The sequence below is a fragment of the Anastrepha obliqua genome, chromosome 3 (genome assembly GCF_027943255.1).
Source record: "Anastrepha obliqua isolate idAnaObli1 chromosome 3, idAnaObli1_1.0, whole genome shotgun sequence".
Taxonomy (NCBI): domain Eukaryota; kingdom Metazoa; phylum Arthropoda; class Insecta; order Diptera; family Tephritidae; genus Anastrepha; species Anastrepha obliqua.
This window is the reverse complement of record NC_072894.1, coordinates 35729374-35748246: the sequence shown is the minus strand read 5'-3', so window position 1 is coordinate 35748246 and position 18873 is coordinate 35729374. Positions and strand designations below refer to the sequence as shown.

General features: G+C 34.1%; 1 protein-coding gene across 6 annotated transcripts in view; it reads right to left on the bottom strand.

Annotated features, from left to right (window-relative positions):
• Window positions 1-1098: 1098 nt before the first annotated feature.
• The window catches only part of LOC129243133 (ribosomal protein S6 kinase beta-2), a 45714-nt gene continuing 27939 nt past the window's right edge, over window positions 1099-18873 (bottom strand). For all 6 annotated transcript variants that reach the window (XM_054880284.1, XM_054880287.1, XM_054880288.1 and 3 more), the window contains one exon: window positions 1099-2326. In XM_054880284.1, coding sequence (XP_054736259.1) covers window positions 2093-2326 — 234 coding nt within the window. In that variant the 3' untranslated portion in view covers window positions 1099-2092. The remainder of the gene's footprint in view (window positions 2327-18873) is intronic.

Here is an 18873-nt window from a genome sequence, read left to right as displayed (position 1 = left end):
AAAGTACAACTTTTAACCATATCCAATTAGAAGGAAATGTGTATTTATTTTATTATTTATTTTTACTTATGAAGAAATAGTAAATAAAAAACGTTGACGGCGATTTGCTCGAATTTTTGAATTTTCGAGTTATGACATTCCAGCAAACGCTGCATCTGAAAAAAAAATTATTTTCATTTTTACTACATTGACATATTCACAACTTCTGAGCAGTAGCTGTTCATACTAAGTGCCATGAAATATATATCACACGTGAATCACTAAGGTGACACAATTCAAACAATAATTAAGCACAGCAAAAATATTTTAGGTCAAATATTTTTTTTTTTTTTTTTTTAATTTTTTTACAATGAATTTATTATATTCTCATATAAAACGATTTTGAATTTTAAAATGTAAGACGATAGTTTGTGGTACACATTATTTTCTCTTAATCAGGCTGGTTTGAAAAACAAAAAGATATTTATTTTTAGTATTTTCTCTTTAATTGATTGTTATATTATTTCTTTCTTTCATTTTCTCTTTGCTTCAATGGTTAGGGGTTGTGATCAATTTATACTTAAAGAAAAAATTTAGGAAATATACGAAATCCAGAAAATGAAAATAGCCTAAATTTATATAGTATAACCAATTATTTAGAAAACTTTCGATTCAAAATATAATCCCTAAAAATCTCGATTATTTTTTAAAAACTTCTGTAATTATTTAATGACCGTCTAAATTTATAGAAGACCTTATCATATTTGAGTCATTCGGTTCCCAACGAAAAACAAACAATACCTTTCCGTTAATTTTGCATGTATGCAGGCTGACGATGCTGGAACCAACTCGATAGTAGATACAATACGTTTATTTATTTTCTTAAATAGTTTGAAAATTATACAGTAGCTCCTTTTCATACTTAATGATACATTTATTTCCATGTTTTTTGTTTTTATTTCTGTGGCACCCTGCATTTCAACTTGTTTGTTTATATTCACACACACGTACATATTTCCATTACTATATTGTAACATTAATTTATTATATGTATGGTGACTGGTTACATTCACTTTCATATATATTTGTATAAACTAAATTGAACTAAAGTAAAGTAAGTAAAGTGGACTGAACATGCCTTTCACGTCTATTTTCATCAAGTTCCTGTTGATCGCTCTTAACTTATATAAAGTATGTTTTTAATTGTTTGATGCTGGTAACTACATATAATTGATAGTGGTGGAGTTGACAGTGTTGGCTCTTTCATTTTCAGTATTTATTTACATGGCTTACTTATAGTCAGAGACGATGATGATGACGTGGGCAGAGTTGCACGAAAATGCAAAACCGCAAGCGGGTGACGACAACGAGCAATGAGGCACAAAATATATATGATGAACGAAAGTTTGACTATATTTTCTTTAAATCTTTCATTTATATTAAGAACTATGGTTTTTAAATTACTTGTAAGTTTTCTTCTTCATATGCAATTGAGTTATATCCTATTAATGTATGTAGTAATTAGATTTCATAATATTAGCCTTAATTGCTGTTGTTCACACTTTTTCCTTTTTTTCGGTTTATGTCATTATCCTAATAATTATTTTTCATTTTATATCATAGACACTATATATAAACTATTTGTTGCGTACGCACACAAATTATTCCCAACTAAAGGGACGTCACTTTTTCACCTGGGCAGTATTCTGGTATTCTGCTTTTTCATACACAGATTACTTGCTTGGCATTCATGTTTGTTTTTGCTTGTTTTTACGTCTAATATGGAACTCATTTTCGAAATATCCCTCCCTTCGTTTCTTTGTTTGTGATAATTTTACAATGTTTCGCCTGTTCCATCAATTATTACTGTGCTTTTGTATAAATAATCATTAGGCAGCATTTTATATATTTTATCAAAATTTTTGGTTGCTGCTTTTTAGTTTTAATCAGTTTCTTTTTTCTCTGTTTGTAGTGAAGGTGTGTTGATTTTTTTCGTTTCATACATGTTCTCCTTCGCCCTATTACCACCATAATTTTTCCTCGACCGATTGTTTATACTTCCTCTCACGTTGGCTATCGCTAGTGATGATTTGCTACCGCCTTCGGCTTTTGACTACACAATAGGTACTCCCTGCACATCCATCATTTCGTCCTGGGGCGAGGGGCGTGGAGGAAAAGCTTGTAAATGTGGTGGCGTTGCACGAGGATAGATGCCACGCTGTGCTGGAAATTGCATACGGTACGAGCCTTCATGATGTTGCCGGGGTGTACGTCGGGGGGAACGCGCTGGCATACGATTCGCGCGATGCATGTCTTCTAGGATCGATGGTGCTACATATGTGAAACCCTATAAAAAAAGAGTTTCAATGTTATTACAAAGAACCAAATATAAACTATGCTACATAGTATACATCTACACTTGTACATATATATTTATGTACATAATATAAATAAGACGATATATTTTAAATTGAATATATGTAGGGTATACATGCCAACCAACCAAATGCTAATTCTACGAGTATATACAGTGGGGTGCACAAATGAGTACATGTTTGTACTCCGTACACTTCCAAGTGCATAACAGTAACAACAATAAAGCAATTCGCAAATTTTTTTTTCAATTTAATTTTTTATTCAATTCTTAGTAAAATAAATAATAACACAAAACAAAAAGGAGCAAATTCTAGGAAATAAGCGAATAAAACAAAAACAACTTCTATGTACTCAATTTTGCACCTTTCACCAATTGTACGGATGGAGTATGTTTTTAGTATTTTGCCCATAAACCTTTATTACGTATGACATTTTTCATACGGTTTGGCATACTTCCTACTAAATTTTGTGTAATTTCAGCCGGGATAGTTTGCCATTCGTGCTGTACACGCCGCCCCAATTCGTCTGTATTGGCTGGGGCTCTTTGATATTGTCCTAACCGTCTTTTCACGATTGACCACAAGTTCTCAATCGGATTGAGGTCAGGACTTTAAGCGGGCCACTGCATTACCTCGAAATTTTGCCCAGCTAGCCATTCTTTCACAATTTTGGACGTATGTTTGGGGTCGCCATCCTGTTGAAATATTACTTCTTCTTCAGGATAAGCGGCTATGTCAACAAAATGGGGAAGATGAGTCTTTAGAATATGCAAATATTCCTCCTTCCTCATTATTCCGTCAATTTTTTGCAATGGCCCAACTTGCCACCACGTGAAACAGCCCCATACCATGACGTTTCCCCCACCGTGTTTCACCGTCTCTTTAATATGGTGTCTTTGTATGGTTTCCCCGCTACGGCGCCAGCAATACTGCTTACCATCGGACTGAAACCGATTAAATTTTGATTCATCTGACCAGATTACCCGCTTCCAGTCATCTTCAGTCCAATTTTGGTGTTCCCTGGCGAACTTCAACCGCGCCTTAACATTTCGTTCCGACAGTGCAGGTTTTGGTTTTTTTACCGCTGAGATATAGCCAATGTTATGAAGGGCTCTTGCTGCAGTCCATCGGCTAACGGGTTTGTTTATAGCTATAGCCGCGCCCTTTGGGGTTAAACATTTGTCCTTTTTCAATTGTGACATCATGACACGTGCATCCGAATCCGTTAAAAGTTTTCGGCGACCTCTAACTTGTGCTTTAGTGACCACCCCTTTCCTTTTCTGGACTCTTATAACCACTGATTGGCTTATGTTCAGCTGCTTGGCTATTATTCGCGTCGCGGAACCAGCCTTTGTCATGGATATAACACTGTCCTCAATTTGTCGCGATAATTTTTTATGACTTTAATTACGTATTAAATTGTTTCACTTACTTCCTCTATTTTATTAAATTTAAATGTGCCGCGTTCACAGTTTGCTTTAAACTAAGTAATCTTAAAATTTTCGAGAAAAAAACCAACGGTAAATAAATTTTTTCGCTGATATTATTAAGAGAAAACTGAGATTTTGCAGGTGCAAAATTGAGTACATAGAAGTTGTTTTTGTTTTATTCGCCCATTTCCTAGAATTTGTTCCTTTTTGTTTTGTGTTATTATTTATTTTACTAAGAATTGAATAAAAAATTAAATTGAAAAAAAATTTTGCGAATTGCTTTATTGTCGTTACTGTTATGCACTTGGAAGTGTACGGAGTACAAACATGTACTCATTTGTGCACCCCACTGTACATATGTACATATTATATATGCGGAGTCCCAATAAAGGCCATTTTTATAACACCCGCACTTGTGCACAAGTTTATCATAATTTTGTTCTCAAAAGGGACATAAAGATATAGACATATACGAGTATATGTTTCGACACCCACATTATACTTTTAATATGTATAATTTTAACTGCGCATTGAAGAGTTAATACTGAGTTTTATTTACATTCATTCAACTAATGTTTAAATTATCATACATTCTAATATACTTTACGTTATTATTCTAATACTAGGCGCCTTTGATTCGGCACCTCTCTGCCCGCTATCTCGCGGCTCTGTTCGCTTGACGAAAATTTTGTATGTGTAAGCAACAACAAAGGTATAGAGCAGATTTGCCACGGACTACCGTCGCGAAGCCGAAGAAGTAGCGACACTCGGCACCAAAATGACCAATGAGTACATGGACAAAGACATCCTTGAGCAAATCGTAGGAGCAGCGAACGAAAGATAGCGTACTGAAATCACCTGCAGAATCGCCCGACAATTGTTGTCGACTCTCAATGCTAATCGCCCAGAATCTCTGTTTGACCAAAATAAGCACAGTCTTAGCACACTGATTAACGTCATAACGGAGCCCTGCCTAATAGTTAGATACGCCCAAGATATGGGTGTGCAAACACCTAACTTTTGTAGAAGTTGCCTAGATGAGGAGGAGGAAGAAACAATCTCGCATATTCTGTGCCATTGTCCTACTCTATCCAGACGTAGGTTTACTTTTATAGGTAGACAATTTTTTAATGAATTGGAAGAATCCAGTTCTGCAGAAATCAGAGATATTCTAAAATTATTGAGTAGCATACACAGGTTTTAGGAGAGATATGGACAAGTTCGCGGCATCACAATGGGCAATGAGACTTGAGTGTGTCCCACAGGACAACCACTGCAACCTAACCTAAGATTCGTCCCTAGCAAGTATGTAAAGGGTTTTTCAGTAATAGCGCTTCAACTTTTGAACTTTTTTGAATAAAACACAAACGGTTTGACTTTTTTAACTAATTTTTCTTTTATTATCGAGTTTGAACATATACATTTAAGTATGAAATTCGATTTCTTTTGCATGACCACCGCGTGCACGTTTTACGAAGTCCAATCGTTGAACTCAATTTTCGACCACTCTTTTGCATAAATCGGCCGAAATTCCAGCAATTTCGCGTTCAATATTGGCTCTGAGCTCACAAAGCGTCGCCGGCTGGTTACTGCAGACCAATGACTTCACATAACCCCAAAACGGGACGGCTTGTTAAATGGACCGTAAAATGGCCGTAATGCTCTTAAAGTAGCAGCAACAGAACGATTATTTTCATAAAAAATTTGCAATCGTTGCTCAAGTTTGTAGCGTTCCATGATGAAATGTATACTAATGAAGTTTACAAATGTCAAGCGAAAAATAAAAAATATTGCGTCGTTCGCCCTCCCTATCGGAAAAAAGTTGAAGCGCACCTATTAAATAACCCTCCTAAAACTGGTATTTTCAGTGCTGCCAGCTCCATTTCAAAATCTTCATTACAAAGCGTTCGTACAGGGAAACTATTGTTGCTTCCTTGTTGCAAATTCTCTTTTGTGTTGCCCGTCGTGTTCACACCTTGTAATTGTAAATTTTAAGTCTAAAGTCAACAACAACAGCATTAAGAGGAACGAGGGCATCACATGTAACGAAGTGAAGCAACAAATGTTGCCCTATATGAACGGGGTCTATACTCATTAAGTGCTTCCAAACAAATGTAATTTTTTGCAGCTCTTCCAGCGTTGTCCACATATGTTGCTCTATCTATTCGCCACTTGTTACTTAGTCCTATTAATTAAGCTTTTATAATAATGCATCTTACAAATTACGAAGATCCTGATGATGAACATAAAAAAAAACTTTATAAATACTACCGTTGAAAAATACTTAAGAACGATACCCAGTTATCTACATTTGAGACTTTTTTCAATAAAATCACCTCAAACTTTTGTATATTCGGTTTTTTTTTTTATAAATTCAAAATGTTTTCAATCAATAACCGTCTTTTATCTAAGAAAAACATATATTTTTTTACTTCATATAAAAAAGTTAATATGTACTATTCAACAATCCTTCGAGAAAAGTACTCAAGAACGAAATAAAATAATAGCCAAATTATAGAAAATGCATACAATAGGGAAAAGTATGCATTAATATTTTGTTGAAAATCCTTTTTGCTTTATTACTGCATTATTACTGCTACTGATTTTATTAGCACTTTCGCGACGGCGCACCTATACATACCATGCTTTGCCACTATCCCATTTCTGAGACACAATTTTTTTTACTGTGTGACCGCAAACCATTAGGTGACTGCACCATCTATTAATCTAAATGGCTGCCGTGGACCAAAAAGTGGCTGCCGCATGTAGACGGCGTCAGCTGCTGTGATGCACCAAGTTACTGCCGTATATACACGGCACCCATCACAAAAGGGTGACACCCCTACAACGTTCAACAGGAATGGATTCCTATGCTACCTTTGCCTTTTCAAATGACTGATCCAAATTTGTGATATTCTGAGTAGAGAGTGCATGACTGGGCGTAGTTATTTAAATCGTTGGATTTATCTAGAACAGTGATACAATTGGGTTTGAAACACTTTTTTGCAATACGAGAAGTGTGCGTCGGATCATTGTTGTGTTGAAATTTCGAAATCACCGATAAATTCTCTTCCGCAAAAGGGTAACATTACATTTTGAAGTATCTCAACGTACCTAATCGCAACCATATTACCCTCAATACGATGAATTGGTCCGACACCACTATTGAGCCTCCCCCATGCTTTACGATTGATGAGACGAATTTGGGATTGAATGTTGCACGTTTTGACCGCCGCACGTTCTGTCCATCATCTGGACCAACTCTTTTTATTTTCGTTTCATCGCTGAATAGAATATAACGCCACTGATTTTAGAGTCCATATGTGCTCTCGAGAAAATTCAAATCGGCGTTGTCTTTATAATGCTGTTACCAATGGTTTCTCCCGTGCCAGTCGGCCGTGAAGCCCTGCTTCTGCCAATCGAAGCGCAACTGTTCTTTCCGTTATTAGCTTTTCCAGGTGAACAAAGAGCTCCTACTAAAAAGCAAAAAATGTATGCAAACCCTTCAAGAGAAATAGATCTCAGCAAATATACTGAAGCGCAAAAAGTACCGTTACGGCACAGGACTTGATAAAGTATGTGCATATATGGTTGCACAACGCATCGTTCTTAAGTTTTTTAACGGCTGTATCTCCATTATAAAAAAAAATACTTATATTTGCTACAAATGAGGAACATAAAAAAAAAAGAAATATAATAATATAAATTGTGAAAATGTTTATTAGAGCGGGTAAATTCCGACGTAAGGCGAGAATATTGAATGGTCAACATGGCCGTTACCTCTGCCTTTTCTAAAGTGAATAAAGAAGCGATCAATGGATCTGGAGATGAACAAGGGTAATGCGAAGTATCTACTGTCATAAAATTAACAGTCAGTTCACTCGACACCAACGTCACGTGGTTAGTTATAATTTTGGTGTATTACTTAAAGGACTACATAACCACCATTAAAAACGATAATAAGTTTAGCCTTGAAATCCAACAAAGAATTTACCTCGCCAACAGGTCCTACTTGGAACTAATTCGACAATTAAAAAAAGTAAAGTCCTCTATGGACGAGAAAACCCCTACTTAGTAGTAGTAGTAGTAGTAGGAATTCTTGATTTAATTTGTAAAACTCATGGTTAACAATTGATTTAACTCATACATTAATTCATTGAATATATTGAAGTAAATAATAATACGTTCACATATAAGTAGATAATCTACTATTTCGCGCTTAACTTAAAAACGTAATTAAAAAGCGAGATTTCCCATACAAAATTTCTCTCCCAAAATCTGAGATTATAAAATAATCCTAGATAATAACGATAATAACGATTTTTCAAACCTGTATTTTCTGTGTTATCGATAATTATTATTACGAATGTAAGGAGAAACATCAAAATAAAAACTAAATGAAATGGATGCCGGCAAAGAAAGCAGGTCCATAAACATAATTCTAATAAAATTTGTGTTAAATATTATTAATTAGGGATTCATTTTACAGAAAAAAAGTGTGTCCATAAACGTTTTGTCCTTTTATTACTTATTATAAAATGTAATATAGAATATCCCATGCGCATTGCTGCCATAATTTTTTGCAACCTCAGTAAACGTCGCATACGGTTTTCCTCCAACTGTTTATTGTTAGCAGCCAATTAATTGGGTAGTTAAATTATCTATTCCTTCTCCTTGTATTTTCTTCATATCGTTAATAATATTTAAAGAAACCAAAAACACCGAAATATCCCACCAAAATAATTTCTATGGAGAAAAACCTCTCAAAGCAGTATTGACAGCTCATTGTAAATTTTGCAGGTAATCTGTCATATGTGAACGGGTAGATTAATTTGGTGGATTTATAGGTGATTAATGCATATGTGAACGTATTATAAAGCAATAAAGAAACATGTTTGTGGCAATAACGATGTTGTCTGTCTCTTAAATTAATTAATAACTGAACTCTGCTATAAAAACATCTTTATAGTGCCAGGCAGAGTATATGAAACCAGTTAGCGTTCTCCAATTTTGGCCATTTAGTATATACCTATATTACTTCAGCGTCGCTTAGCTTCTCTGCATTTAAGTATTTTTGTCCGATTTCTTTCAGGGCATGGGACCTTCGCCTAAGAAGTTTCTTCGTTTGAGTTGCGTAGTATGCAAATTTTTAAATTTTCAATTTTAACAAACCACATCTTGCTTTAAATATTGTTATGATATCAGCTAGCCGCATATCTTCTCTGAAGTGTGATTCTCCTTTTGAGTAATCTAAGTGTTTATATATTCTTGTCGCGCTTGAAGTGCTTTTTGTTTTGCCATGCTTAAATTTTGTAATTTCATGTTTGATAAAAGCTGGATACAGCGATCTTGCCAGTCCGTAGGAGATATATTTTCTTCAAGCTTTAGGCCGAACTCCATACCTAAGTTTTTGAGTTGCTTGAGCCAAAACACGTTTTTTCGTAAAATGCACTGCGTAAGTTTGTGCGGGAGTTTACTGCTGTTGTATTCATAGATAGATACAGTATGCAAAATTCGTATTAGTACACCCCCTTATAAATAAAAAAATCACGTATATTTTCAAATTAATTTTAAAACAAATGCTTGAAACCGTTTTATTTTATAGATAATTAACTAAAATAAGGCCAAATAACAAAACGGCTCACAAAGTGTATTGAATTGCAAAAACAAAAATAAGAAAGAAAAAAATTAACACTTTTCACAGAAGCAAAATTCGTATTAGTACACATGTATTTTTAATGATTTAAAGAGTAAATAAAAGATAGTTCAGAAAATTAATATTTTATAGAATACCCTCGTTGCCTTAGAACAGCAAACAATCTCTTCGGCATAGATTCCACCAATTTTTTTGTGATATTTGGAGAAATCTTCTTTTACTCTGATTTGAGGACTTTTTTTAAATGTTCTCGGTTCCTTATTTGATGATGTTTCAGTTGCTTTTTGAAAATCGACCATAAATTTTCTATGGGATTAATATCCGGGCTTTGTGGTGGTGTTTTGAGATAATTTGGACAGTTATAAAGGATCAATAACCTTGTATCCAACGCCGTGTGCTTAGGGTCGTTATCTTGTTGGGATATACATTTTTTTTGCAACCCAATTTTTTGGCACTTTTGAGTAGATTCTTTTTTAAAATATCAATATATTGCCTCGCAGTCATAATTCCATCAATAAAATTCAACTTTCCTACTCCTTTTGCCCCGAAACATCCCCATACCATCAGAAAACCACCACCGTGCTTGAAAGAAGGCTGCAGATTTCGTTTTTGAAGGCTAGTATTACACTTTCTCCAAATTTGTATGTATTCATCGGACATTTTTATATTAAATTTACACTCGTCTGAAAAAATTACCCTTTTCCAAAACCGCATATTTTTGTTTAAATATTGCCTGGCGAATATAACACGCTTTCTTCTATTGACTGAGCTTACATACGGTTTTCTAACCGCAGTTCTGCTTCTAAATCCCAATTTTTTTACATAATTGCGCACTGTTTGAGGTGTAACTTTGATAGAAAAGTATTTTTCTAGTTCTGCAGCTAGGGAAACTCCACTGACGGTGGGATCTTTCCTGATAAGGCGTTTCAAATAAGTCTTGTGCCTCTGTCCAATCTTTGCCCTGCTTTTTGCTTTTTGTCAATCCTTCCACTGTCTCTATAAATTTTGACTACGTTTTGTATTGTAGACAAACTTTTCTGCAATGTTCTCGCAATTTCGTGTAAAGACTTTCCGTTTTTGTTCATATTTATTATTAATCTCCTAGTTTCGCGAACTTCAACAAATGACTACTAAAACGCAACTGCCCAATGTTAAACATTGAATGTTTAACACAATCGTTTCGAAAATAACGGTAAATACCAACACATTGTTTACAAATTCAACGCATACTAAGTGTACTAATACGAATTTTGCCTGCAGTAGAAATAGCTACACTGCTACTATAGCTATTTTTTTCAATTCTATGCAAATGTTTCGGAGTTTTTGTTATTATTCTATTTTTTTATGAATTATACAATACCGCACTACGATTGAAATCAATTGCTTTAAAGTAAATTTGAAAATATACGTGGTATTTTTATTTGTAACAGGGTGTACTAATACGAACTTTGCATACTGTGGATGTATTTCATGTGTAGCTCTAACGAATATAAGTAGCTATCTTCTACGTTAGTTTCTATAGCGTTATTGCATAATTCAGGGTGAAGTCAGGTCATTTGAAAATTCTTTTTTCTTATTTACTTCTTTAAACAGCGTATAACCCCAGATTTGAGCTGCGTATGTTTGTATGGCCATGCACACAGCTTGAAACAGTTTCCATTTTGCTTTATATGAAATGATTGGTTTAGCTAAAAAAATTGCTCCATGTACAATTAATGCTAGCTTTTGCTGAATTATTTCTGGCTTGCAAATGTTTAGCAAACGCCATTTTGGATGTGAGAATGACACCAAGATATTTATATTCAGCTACCACCTTTATTTCCTCGCCTTTGTACCACCATTTTTCTGCCTTGGCTAGTTGACCACCTTTTCTAAAGACCATCATCTCAGATTTCATTAAATTTTGTTTCCATGTTCCACTCAGCGCAATATATTTATAGTTTTTTAATCATAGATTGCATGACACTTAGCCCACTTTATAAAACTGAAATCATGCACGTCCTAATCTACGGCGCAGAGACTTGGACGAAACTATGATGCCTTCTTTAATGTAATCAATGAGTTAAAATATACATAAATTTGTATACAATTATAGACATGCAAAGAATATATTATTGCACTTTTTTGTTTTACTAAAACTTCGATTGAAATTTCATACTTAATTCAATATGTCTAGTTCAATGGTCCAATTGTTTCTCTCGTTTTTCGTGTAGTTCAATGCCTTGTGCGCTTCTTTAACCGCATCATAGCGTACTAAAATACTCGTAACATTCGTCATCGAAGCAACTTGCTCAACTTCAACTTACCAACAGTAGTCGCAGAAGCGTGACGAACGTTACTAACACGCATGCGCGTGCACTTAGTTGATGAGATAATGCAAACCGTTGCGATATGGCCCATTTATATGTTTATGTATGTGAAGTATTTTCTAAGGTTATATAGCTCAATTAGGGACATCTAAATTAACAGCTTTACATTTACGTTCACGATTACAGTATTTCGATGAAGAACGAAAAAATAGTTGGTATACAAAAGCCTATAAACCGGCCAAACATGATCACGTGCCTGAGTGTTTTTTAACCTAACAAGCCATCCAACCTAACAAATTTACGGCATTAAGCAAATATTATATTAGGTATACTCATACCTTGGACGATAATAACATACACATTTTCGTATGCATTTGTATACATTTCATTAAAATTTTAAATAATTTCTATGTACAAACAAGTGTTATGTATCGATATATAAACATGCATACATAGCTATGTATTTGCTATGGTAGCTTTCATGAAAATGACTGGCATATCAAATTTACAGCGAAACAAATATTCACGAAATCGAGATTAGTCAATTTGAGTATAAGCAACTAGTTGATGCAATGGCAGTTCACCGGCCAAGGTACATTCATTAAAGGTGGTCGCACTAGACCAACAACAATGTTTTGTACGTTTGATTTTCACGGTAAAGTAAAAAACCAAGAATGAATTCGCCTTGTTTCGTTCTGTGCTGACAGCTACATGGAAAGAAAAAAATCAAATCAGCTGATGTACCAGTGGTTTGTGTACGTTTTTCTTAATATGCAGTCACATTGCCTTTTATTTATGTGTACATTTTTCGAATTCGAAACTAGGATTAATTTTCTTCCTAGAATTGGCCACGTTATAATCCGTGCTATTTTCTTAGATTTATAACTTTTTAATAGTATCTGGAATGATCTATTTACATATATTCGATTTCAATAGATAAATTATAATAATAAAATATGCAATTTCGAAGTATTTGAAACACGCAACAAGAGCGCGGAAAAACCTCATTAATATACACTTTTTGAGCACTGCACTGCAAAAATTAACTGCCGCTATCACTGAAAAATACTTTTTTCGAAATTGCATTGTAAATAAATTATTAAAATTATTAAAAAATTTTCCCAAATATGAGAGTTAAAGTCGTATGAGGGTTAACTCAACGATGAATATAATTTTTTTTGTTTAAAACATAAGCAATTATGCAAAGAAAGCCAATTGCGCTGAGTTAGCAATGGCATGTTAAGCCCGAACCCGAGTAGCTTACCAGGATTACACAATTATTATGTTTTGTTTCTGTTTAGTACGTGAATTTTGTTCGTATTCACATTGCGTATTGCGCTCTACGACAGCGTCTCGAAAATATGTTGAGTTTGTTGGCACATGTAATTAGATTGCACTTGCAAATTATTATTTTTATCATTACACTTGCACATAACATATACTATGTGTGTATTACCTTACATGAAACCATTCACCGTTATCACGTAATGCTACTATCAACCGACACTGCCAACAACGCTATAATGAATTCCAAAAGAAAAATTAATTGTCCTATAAACGTTCCCTTTACGCAGAAACACAGGCGCACACGTACTCACATTTTTTAATTATTTTTTGGGAACCATATTATTATAACATATTATATGTATGTATGTATATTCATGCAATGCATAGGATTGGTTAAATTGAAATAAAGCTTGAAATAAACCACTAAATCGATGAAGGTTAAGATATATGCATACGTATCTGTGTATGTTTACATGCAGGTTTAAAACAACGTAAATATAATGAATATTCATTGTTGAAGAGTTCAGAGCTCCAAAACATTAACGAGGTCAAGGTACTACTTTACACTCTTTTCTGAGTAAAACAAAAACTTGTAGTAATGCTATTCAAGTTCAACAAATCAAAACCAGCATATTGACCTACAGCCAATTTTGGAGGGCTCGGTCAATACCCGACGATTTTAAGTAGCAAATCTACTATGCATGTATATTTTTGTTAAATATTTATATGCATAGATTGATAGTTATTTTTAACTGTACTTTGCGGGGCACTCAAACCGTATGGTCTGGGTTGCTTCCCCGCTGTGGACTATCAACAAGTTTTTCTATTATTTTCCAATTTTTTCTGATATGAAACAAATTTTCATCCATTTGCCCGCCTTGGGGAGTTGGGATATATAGTAAGTAACCTTCGTGATCATTGGAGATTAAACTTGACCAAGCGATCTTCTTAAGAATATTAACACCATTCTATTTAGTAAAACAGAGTTTCGCGTAAAAATTCAGGAAATTCTTTGATTGATCTGTGATAATTAACGAGAACGATGGCATACGAGAGTGAGCCATATAGTATTACTACCTTAAATCACTTACCCAAGAACGTCGGTTCGACGAGTATGGCACTGTGTTGATATTTTTGTTCAGTGAGGTTTGGCAAGTCACCATGAAGAGTTTAACGCTAAAACAATACTTCCAAATTGTGGAAATTTACTTTAAAAAACAAAAACAAATAATAATAAATAAATAAATTTGTTCGCAAATTTTATAGAGCACTTCGTCCATTCTACGTGCGGTTTACACTTTGGCGACATCATCATAGGTCCTTATGTCTTTCGAAATGAGGAAAATACTGCCGTTATGGTAAATGGCGAGCGCTATCGAGCTATGCTGACTGAATTTTTGTTTCCAAAAATTAATTAGCTAAATATCGACGACAACACGACAGCCATGCAGCGCGCTTAACAATCGATTTATTGGACTGATCGAATGGACCATGTAACTCGTAGCCGCGGCGGACATATTATATTTATAACGGATATCATATTAAAAAAAACTTTTATCATATTTAAATCTAAAAATAAAATTGCCGCGAAATTTTGCACCAGATTTTAATAAAAACAAATTCATTCCACAAAATGTTTCTAGTTTGGATTATCATATCAAGTTCTTAACCTATAAAAACAACAACCCGATATTACCGGCCGGTTACTTCAGCAGCATTCCCCGAATATTTATGAAGAATTTATATGCTACTATAAGAAAAAACAACAACTACCTCAAATCCAACATTTGTTTCCATTTGAAGAAGATACCTACGACTATTTTTCACCCGTAATTTTTTTATATAACTATATATATATATTATTGGTGGTGTTTGGCCAAGCTTCTCCTCCTCTTTGTGGCGAGCGTCTTGATGTTACTCCACAAATGGAGGGACCTACAGTTCCAAACCGACTCCGAACAAAGATATATGTATTTTATGAAGAGCTTTTTCATGGCAGAAATACACTCAGAGATTTGCCATTGCCTGCTGAGGGGCGACCACTATTAGACAAGACTTTTTCTTCCTTTTGGTCGTTCGCCAAGATTCGAACCTACGTCCTCTCTGAATTCCGGATGGTGATGGTAGTCACCCACCAACCCATTCAGCTACGGCTGCTGCCTTTTTGTATAACTGCTTTAGCAAAATTATTGCAATTACATGATACCATTTAAATTTTTTATGTTAGTTTCCGTCGTGTCTCTCTACGTGTATTGATTATTAAAATCTGTCTTTTTCCAACATTTCCATTATGTAAAAAATGCCCGTCGTAGTTACTAACAATTTTGCAGAGGATGCATACTTGTACACTTAGTGTGGATTAAGAGGGAAAAAAATACAAATTCCTTCTATTCGATTTTGTTTATTTTTAAAACTGCTTTCAATGAAACTAAAAACCAGCAACGTATAAGCGATAGCACAAATCCCAATTTTGCCAGTTTTGACTTTTTTTCATTTTTTCTTGACTAAATTAATGATTATTATTTTTTATAAAAGTATAGCCGAATTTCACAGCTTTTAATTAGAATTTCCAGAAAGATATTGTGTATGCAGTTTTGTAGCTTATTACTTTTTTTTTATAAATATTGGTATAATAAGGTTTGATTATTTATAATTTTTTCCCATGACTGTGTTGCGCATTTTTTCCACGTAACAAATGCACATTTTTGTTTTTATCTCCTTTTTTATTTTCAAACACCGAACCACAAAGTTATTTTACAATGTTGAATTTAAGAACAAAACCGCAATAACAGTAATAATAATGATATAAGTAGACAGTTAAGGGGTTATATACCTTGTGTTTTTCAAAAAAATCAAAATAAATTTTATTTCTTTATCGTAAAGTACAATCCCTTGAGAACATTTTCCAAAAATTTCATAGAGATCTGAGCAATAGATCGAAAGTTACAGCGTTTTAAATTGTGCGTCGTCACGTCCTGAGCGTACGGCCTCATGCGGCGCTTGAAACTTTAAACGCGATTATCTCAAAAACGTGTTTTTCCAAAAATGCTTTTGCGGTGGACGCGATTGCAAAAAAAATATTCAACCGATTTTTATAATTTTTTTTTTTAAATTGTTCCTAATTGATGTCGCCTCTTAGTGAACGATCAACTTTTTATGTATAAATTTTTATTTTGCAGATATGAATTTTTTAATGCCAATTTTAGGACTGTAGAAGTGGAGTTTTTTAAAAACATGTTCCTATTTTCACAAAAATCAAAATATTTAATATATTGATCGTTCACTAAGAAGATATAACCCTATACTAATTAAATCTTTTCGATTTTCTTCCAAAAAAAGGGTCTTGGGGGAAAACGCCATAACTCCGCCATTTTTAAATATTTTTACACAAACAAAGCCTTTTTTTTCTTTAAACATTGTAATATCCAATAATAAAAACTTTTATACAATAAAATTATTGCTAGATATCTTTAAAAAAAACTCAACTTTCGCTAATTTCACCGGACCACAAGGTATATAACCCCTTAATGTAAAGAGGTTAGCAGAAAAACTTAGTGGGATATTAGCAGAACAGAGAAGCGGGAAAAAGGGATACACGCATACAACAATTTACTTAGTCCATTTTAATATCAAGCTAGATTATTCTTGGACCAAGAATAAGTTTCGTTAAGATTGCATAAACACACTAACCGATTACTCCGACCGATTCTGACACTCGATTTCGGTGGCCTGATTTCATACCCAATATGCGCCTCTAGTGTGGTGATAGGACGGTAATGTAATACGATCAAAACTTAAGCTAGAATTGCAAAGTTGAAAGGACGGAGACAAAAATAGCGTACAGTGTGGCTAATTTACTATTTCTATAAATTATTCACTATGTCGGCTGAGAACTTCAAGCTTATACTGCATGAATTAATGCAAAAGTCCGACTTAAAAAAAAAAAATTGGTTAAAATGGAGGAGAATTTGTGTATATATCTTAATGGAATACCCTACAATTTTTGGCCACAGATGCTTTTATTTTGTGAGAAACTTTTCCACGGTAGGAATACACCCGGAGGTATGCCATTACTTGCCCAGGTGTGGCGTTATTAGAAAAGAATTATTTGACTTTGCCAAGGCGGCAGCCAAATAAAATTAGTGGTCATAACAGCCCTCTTTTCAAATTCTATTTAGATGGCAACTCGAATTTGCACACGAAAATCTACAAATTAATTCAACTCGTATGCCTATTGAAAATCTTTTTCGATAGGCTCATCTTATAGTCTATGAAAATAATCAAATTTAAACTTTAAGAGAAATTTTGTGTCAATAATGCTACTACTGATTAAGTTACCCCAAGCAGCCTGACAAACATTTACCGTTGTTTAAAATTATACAATATAAATTTTTTTGCACTCTGCTGGCGTTAACGGACGAAAATATGCATACATGCAATGCAAAATTAAGATTTGCAGATATTAATTTGCCCTGTAAAAGAAGAGTAAAGCAAGCGGCGTAAATGGTAAAAAAGCTCATAAATCGAAACTTACACTAATCAATCAGAAAATCTCGATAGTCTTGCTGCATATAATCAATGCAGATATTGTAATGTAGCGATATACACACGCATATATTGTAAGCATCTCGTTGAAGACTTGAAATACAACAAGGAAAACAATCCAACATTTTTCAATGCAATATGCAGAACAACGCTCTCTTTAACTCTCTCCTCGATAGCTGGCCAAGTTATCACAAATACACAAATACAAAAATACGCACAAAACAGCAGTTGAGTCGACAAGTTTTTTAAGCCAACTCTACAGTCAACCATCCAGAGACTTGGAAAAATAAACAACAGCCGTCTTGAGTGAAACAACAGTCTGCAGACGCTGCTCAACGTAGACGGATTGGTACGAAAATTAGCGGAGTAAAAACTCGATATAAAACCACAAACCGGCAAGGTGTGGATTCGGTTTAATTAAAGAGTGTAGCTTAAAGGCGAATAGCTGAATTTTATTGTGCATTACAGTGAACATATTATTTATTGGCTTTATTTTATTAATTCGCGTACTGAGAAAAGAAAGTCATGTATTATGAACTACACGATTAAAAAAGTAAACAAAAGTTAGTAGGATTTTGTGTTAAAAAAAATAATAATAACAAAATAAATAAAAAGTAAGGAAGTTAATAAATAAGTAAACATACAAACAATAACACGCATGCACATGCGCATTTACGCGCGCCCCAAATTGTCATAGTTTTCATTAGCTACATCGGCATGCGCACCGCACATTTATGGCCTGAAAATGGAATCCAGTAAAACCATACGTACATATGTATATTGCAGTTAGCTCAAGCAGCCCAACGTTTCGCAATACATATTATTTTTAGTAGTAGTGATAACATAAGCGATGACAGCAGAGAGAAAGAAAACGAATGAAAGGGGAAAGTAAGAGAAAAGGGGACATTAATCAGCGCACAAAAAAGGTGTAGAGCACGAGTTTATGTGCGAGTATACTCTGATTTCCGGCTTTTTTTAAACTATAAAAAATCAAAAAGAACTGCAACATTGTTATAAAATGTAAAAAGAAAAAAATGTTAACGCCACAAAAAAATGCACTGAAATTTAATGTTCGGTCACAGCCTTTGTGTACAATATTGTGTATAGGCATTACTACATAAATCGAATATGGTATGTGCATATCCATATTGACATGTAGGTAGAAAAAGTGCCCCGACAAGCGCTGAAGAAAGGTGAACTAAAAGTCTGCAAAAACTAAAGCTTTCTCAACAACTTCCAAAATATCCAAAATTAGGACAACAAGCACATACATATATGTAAATACACATACC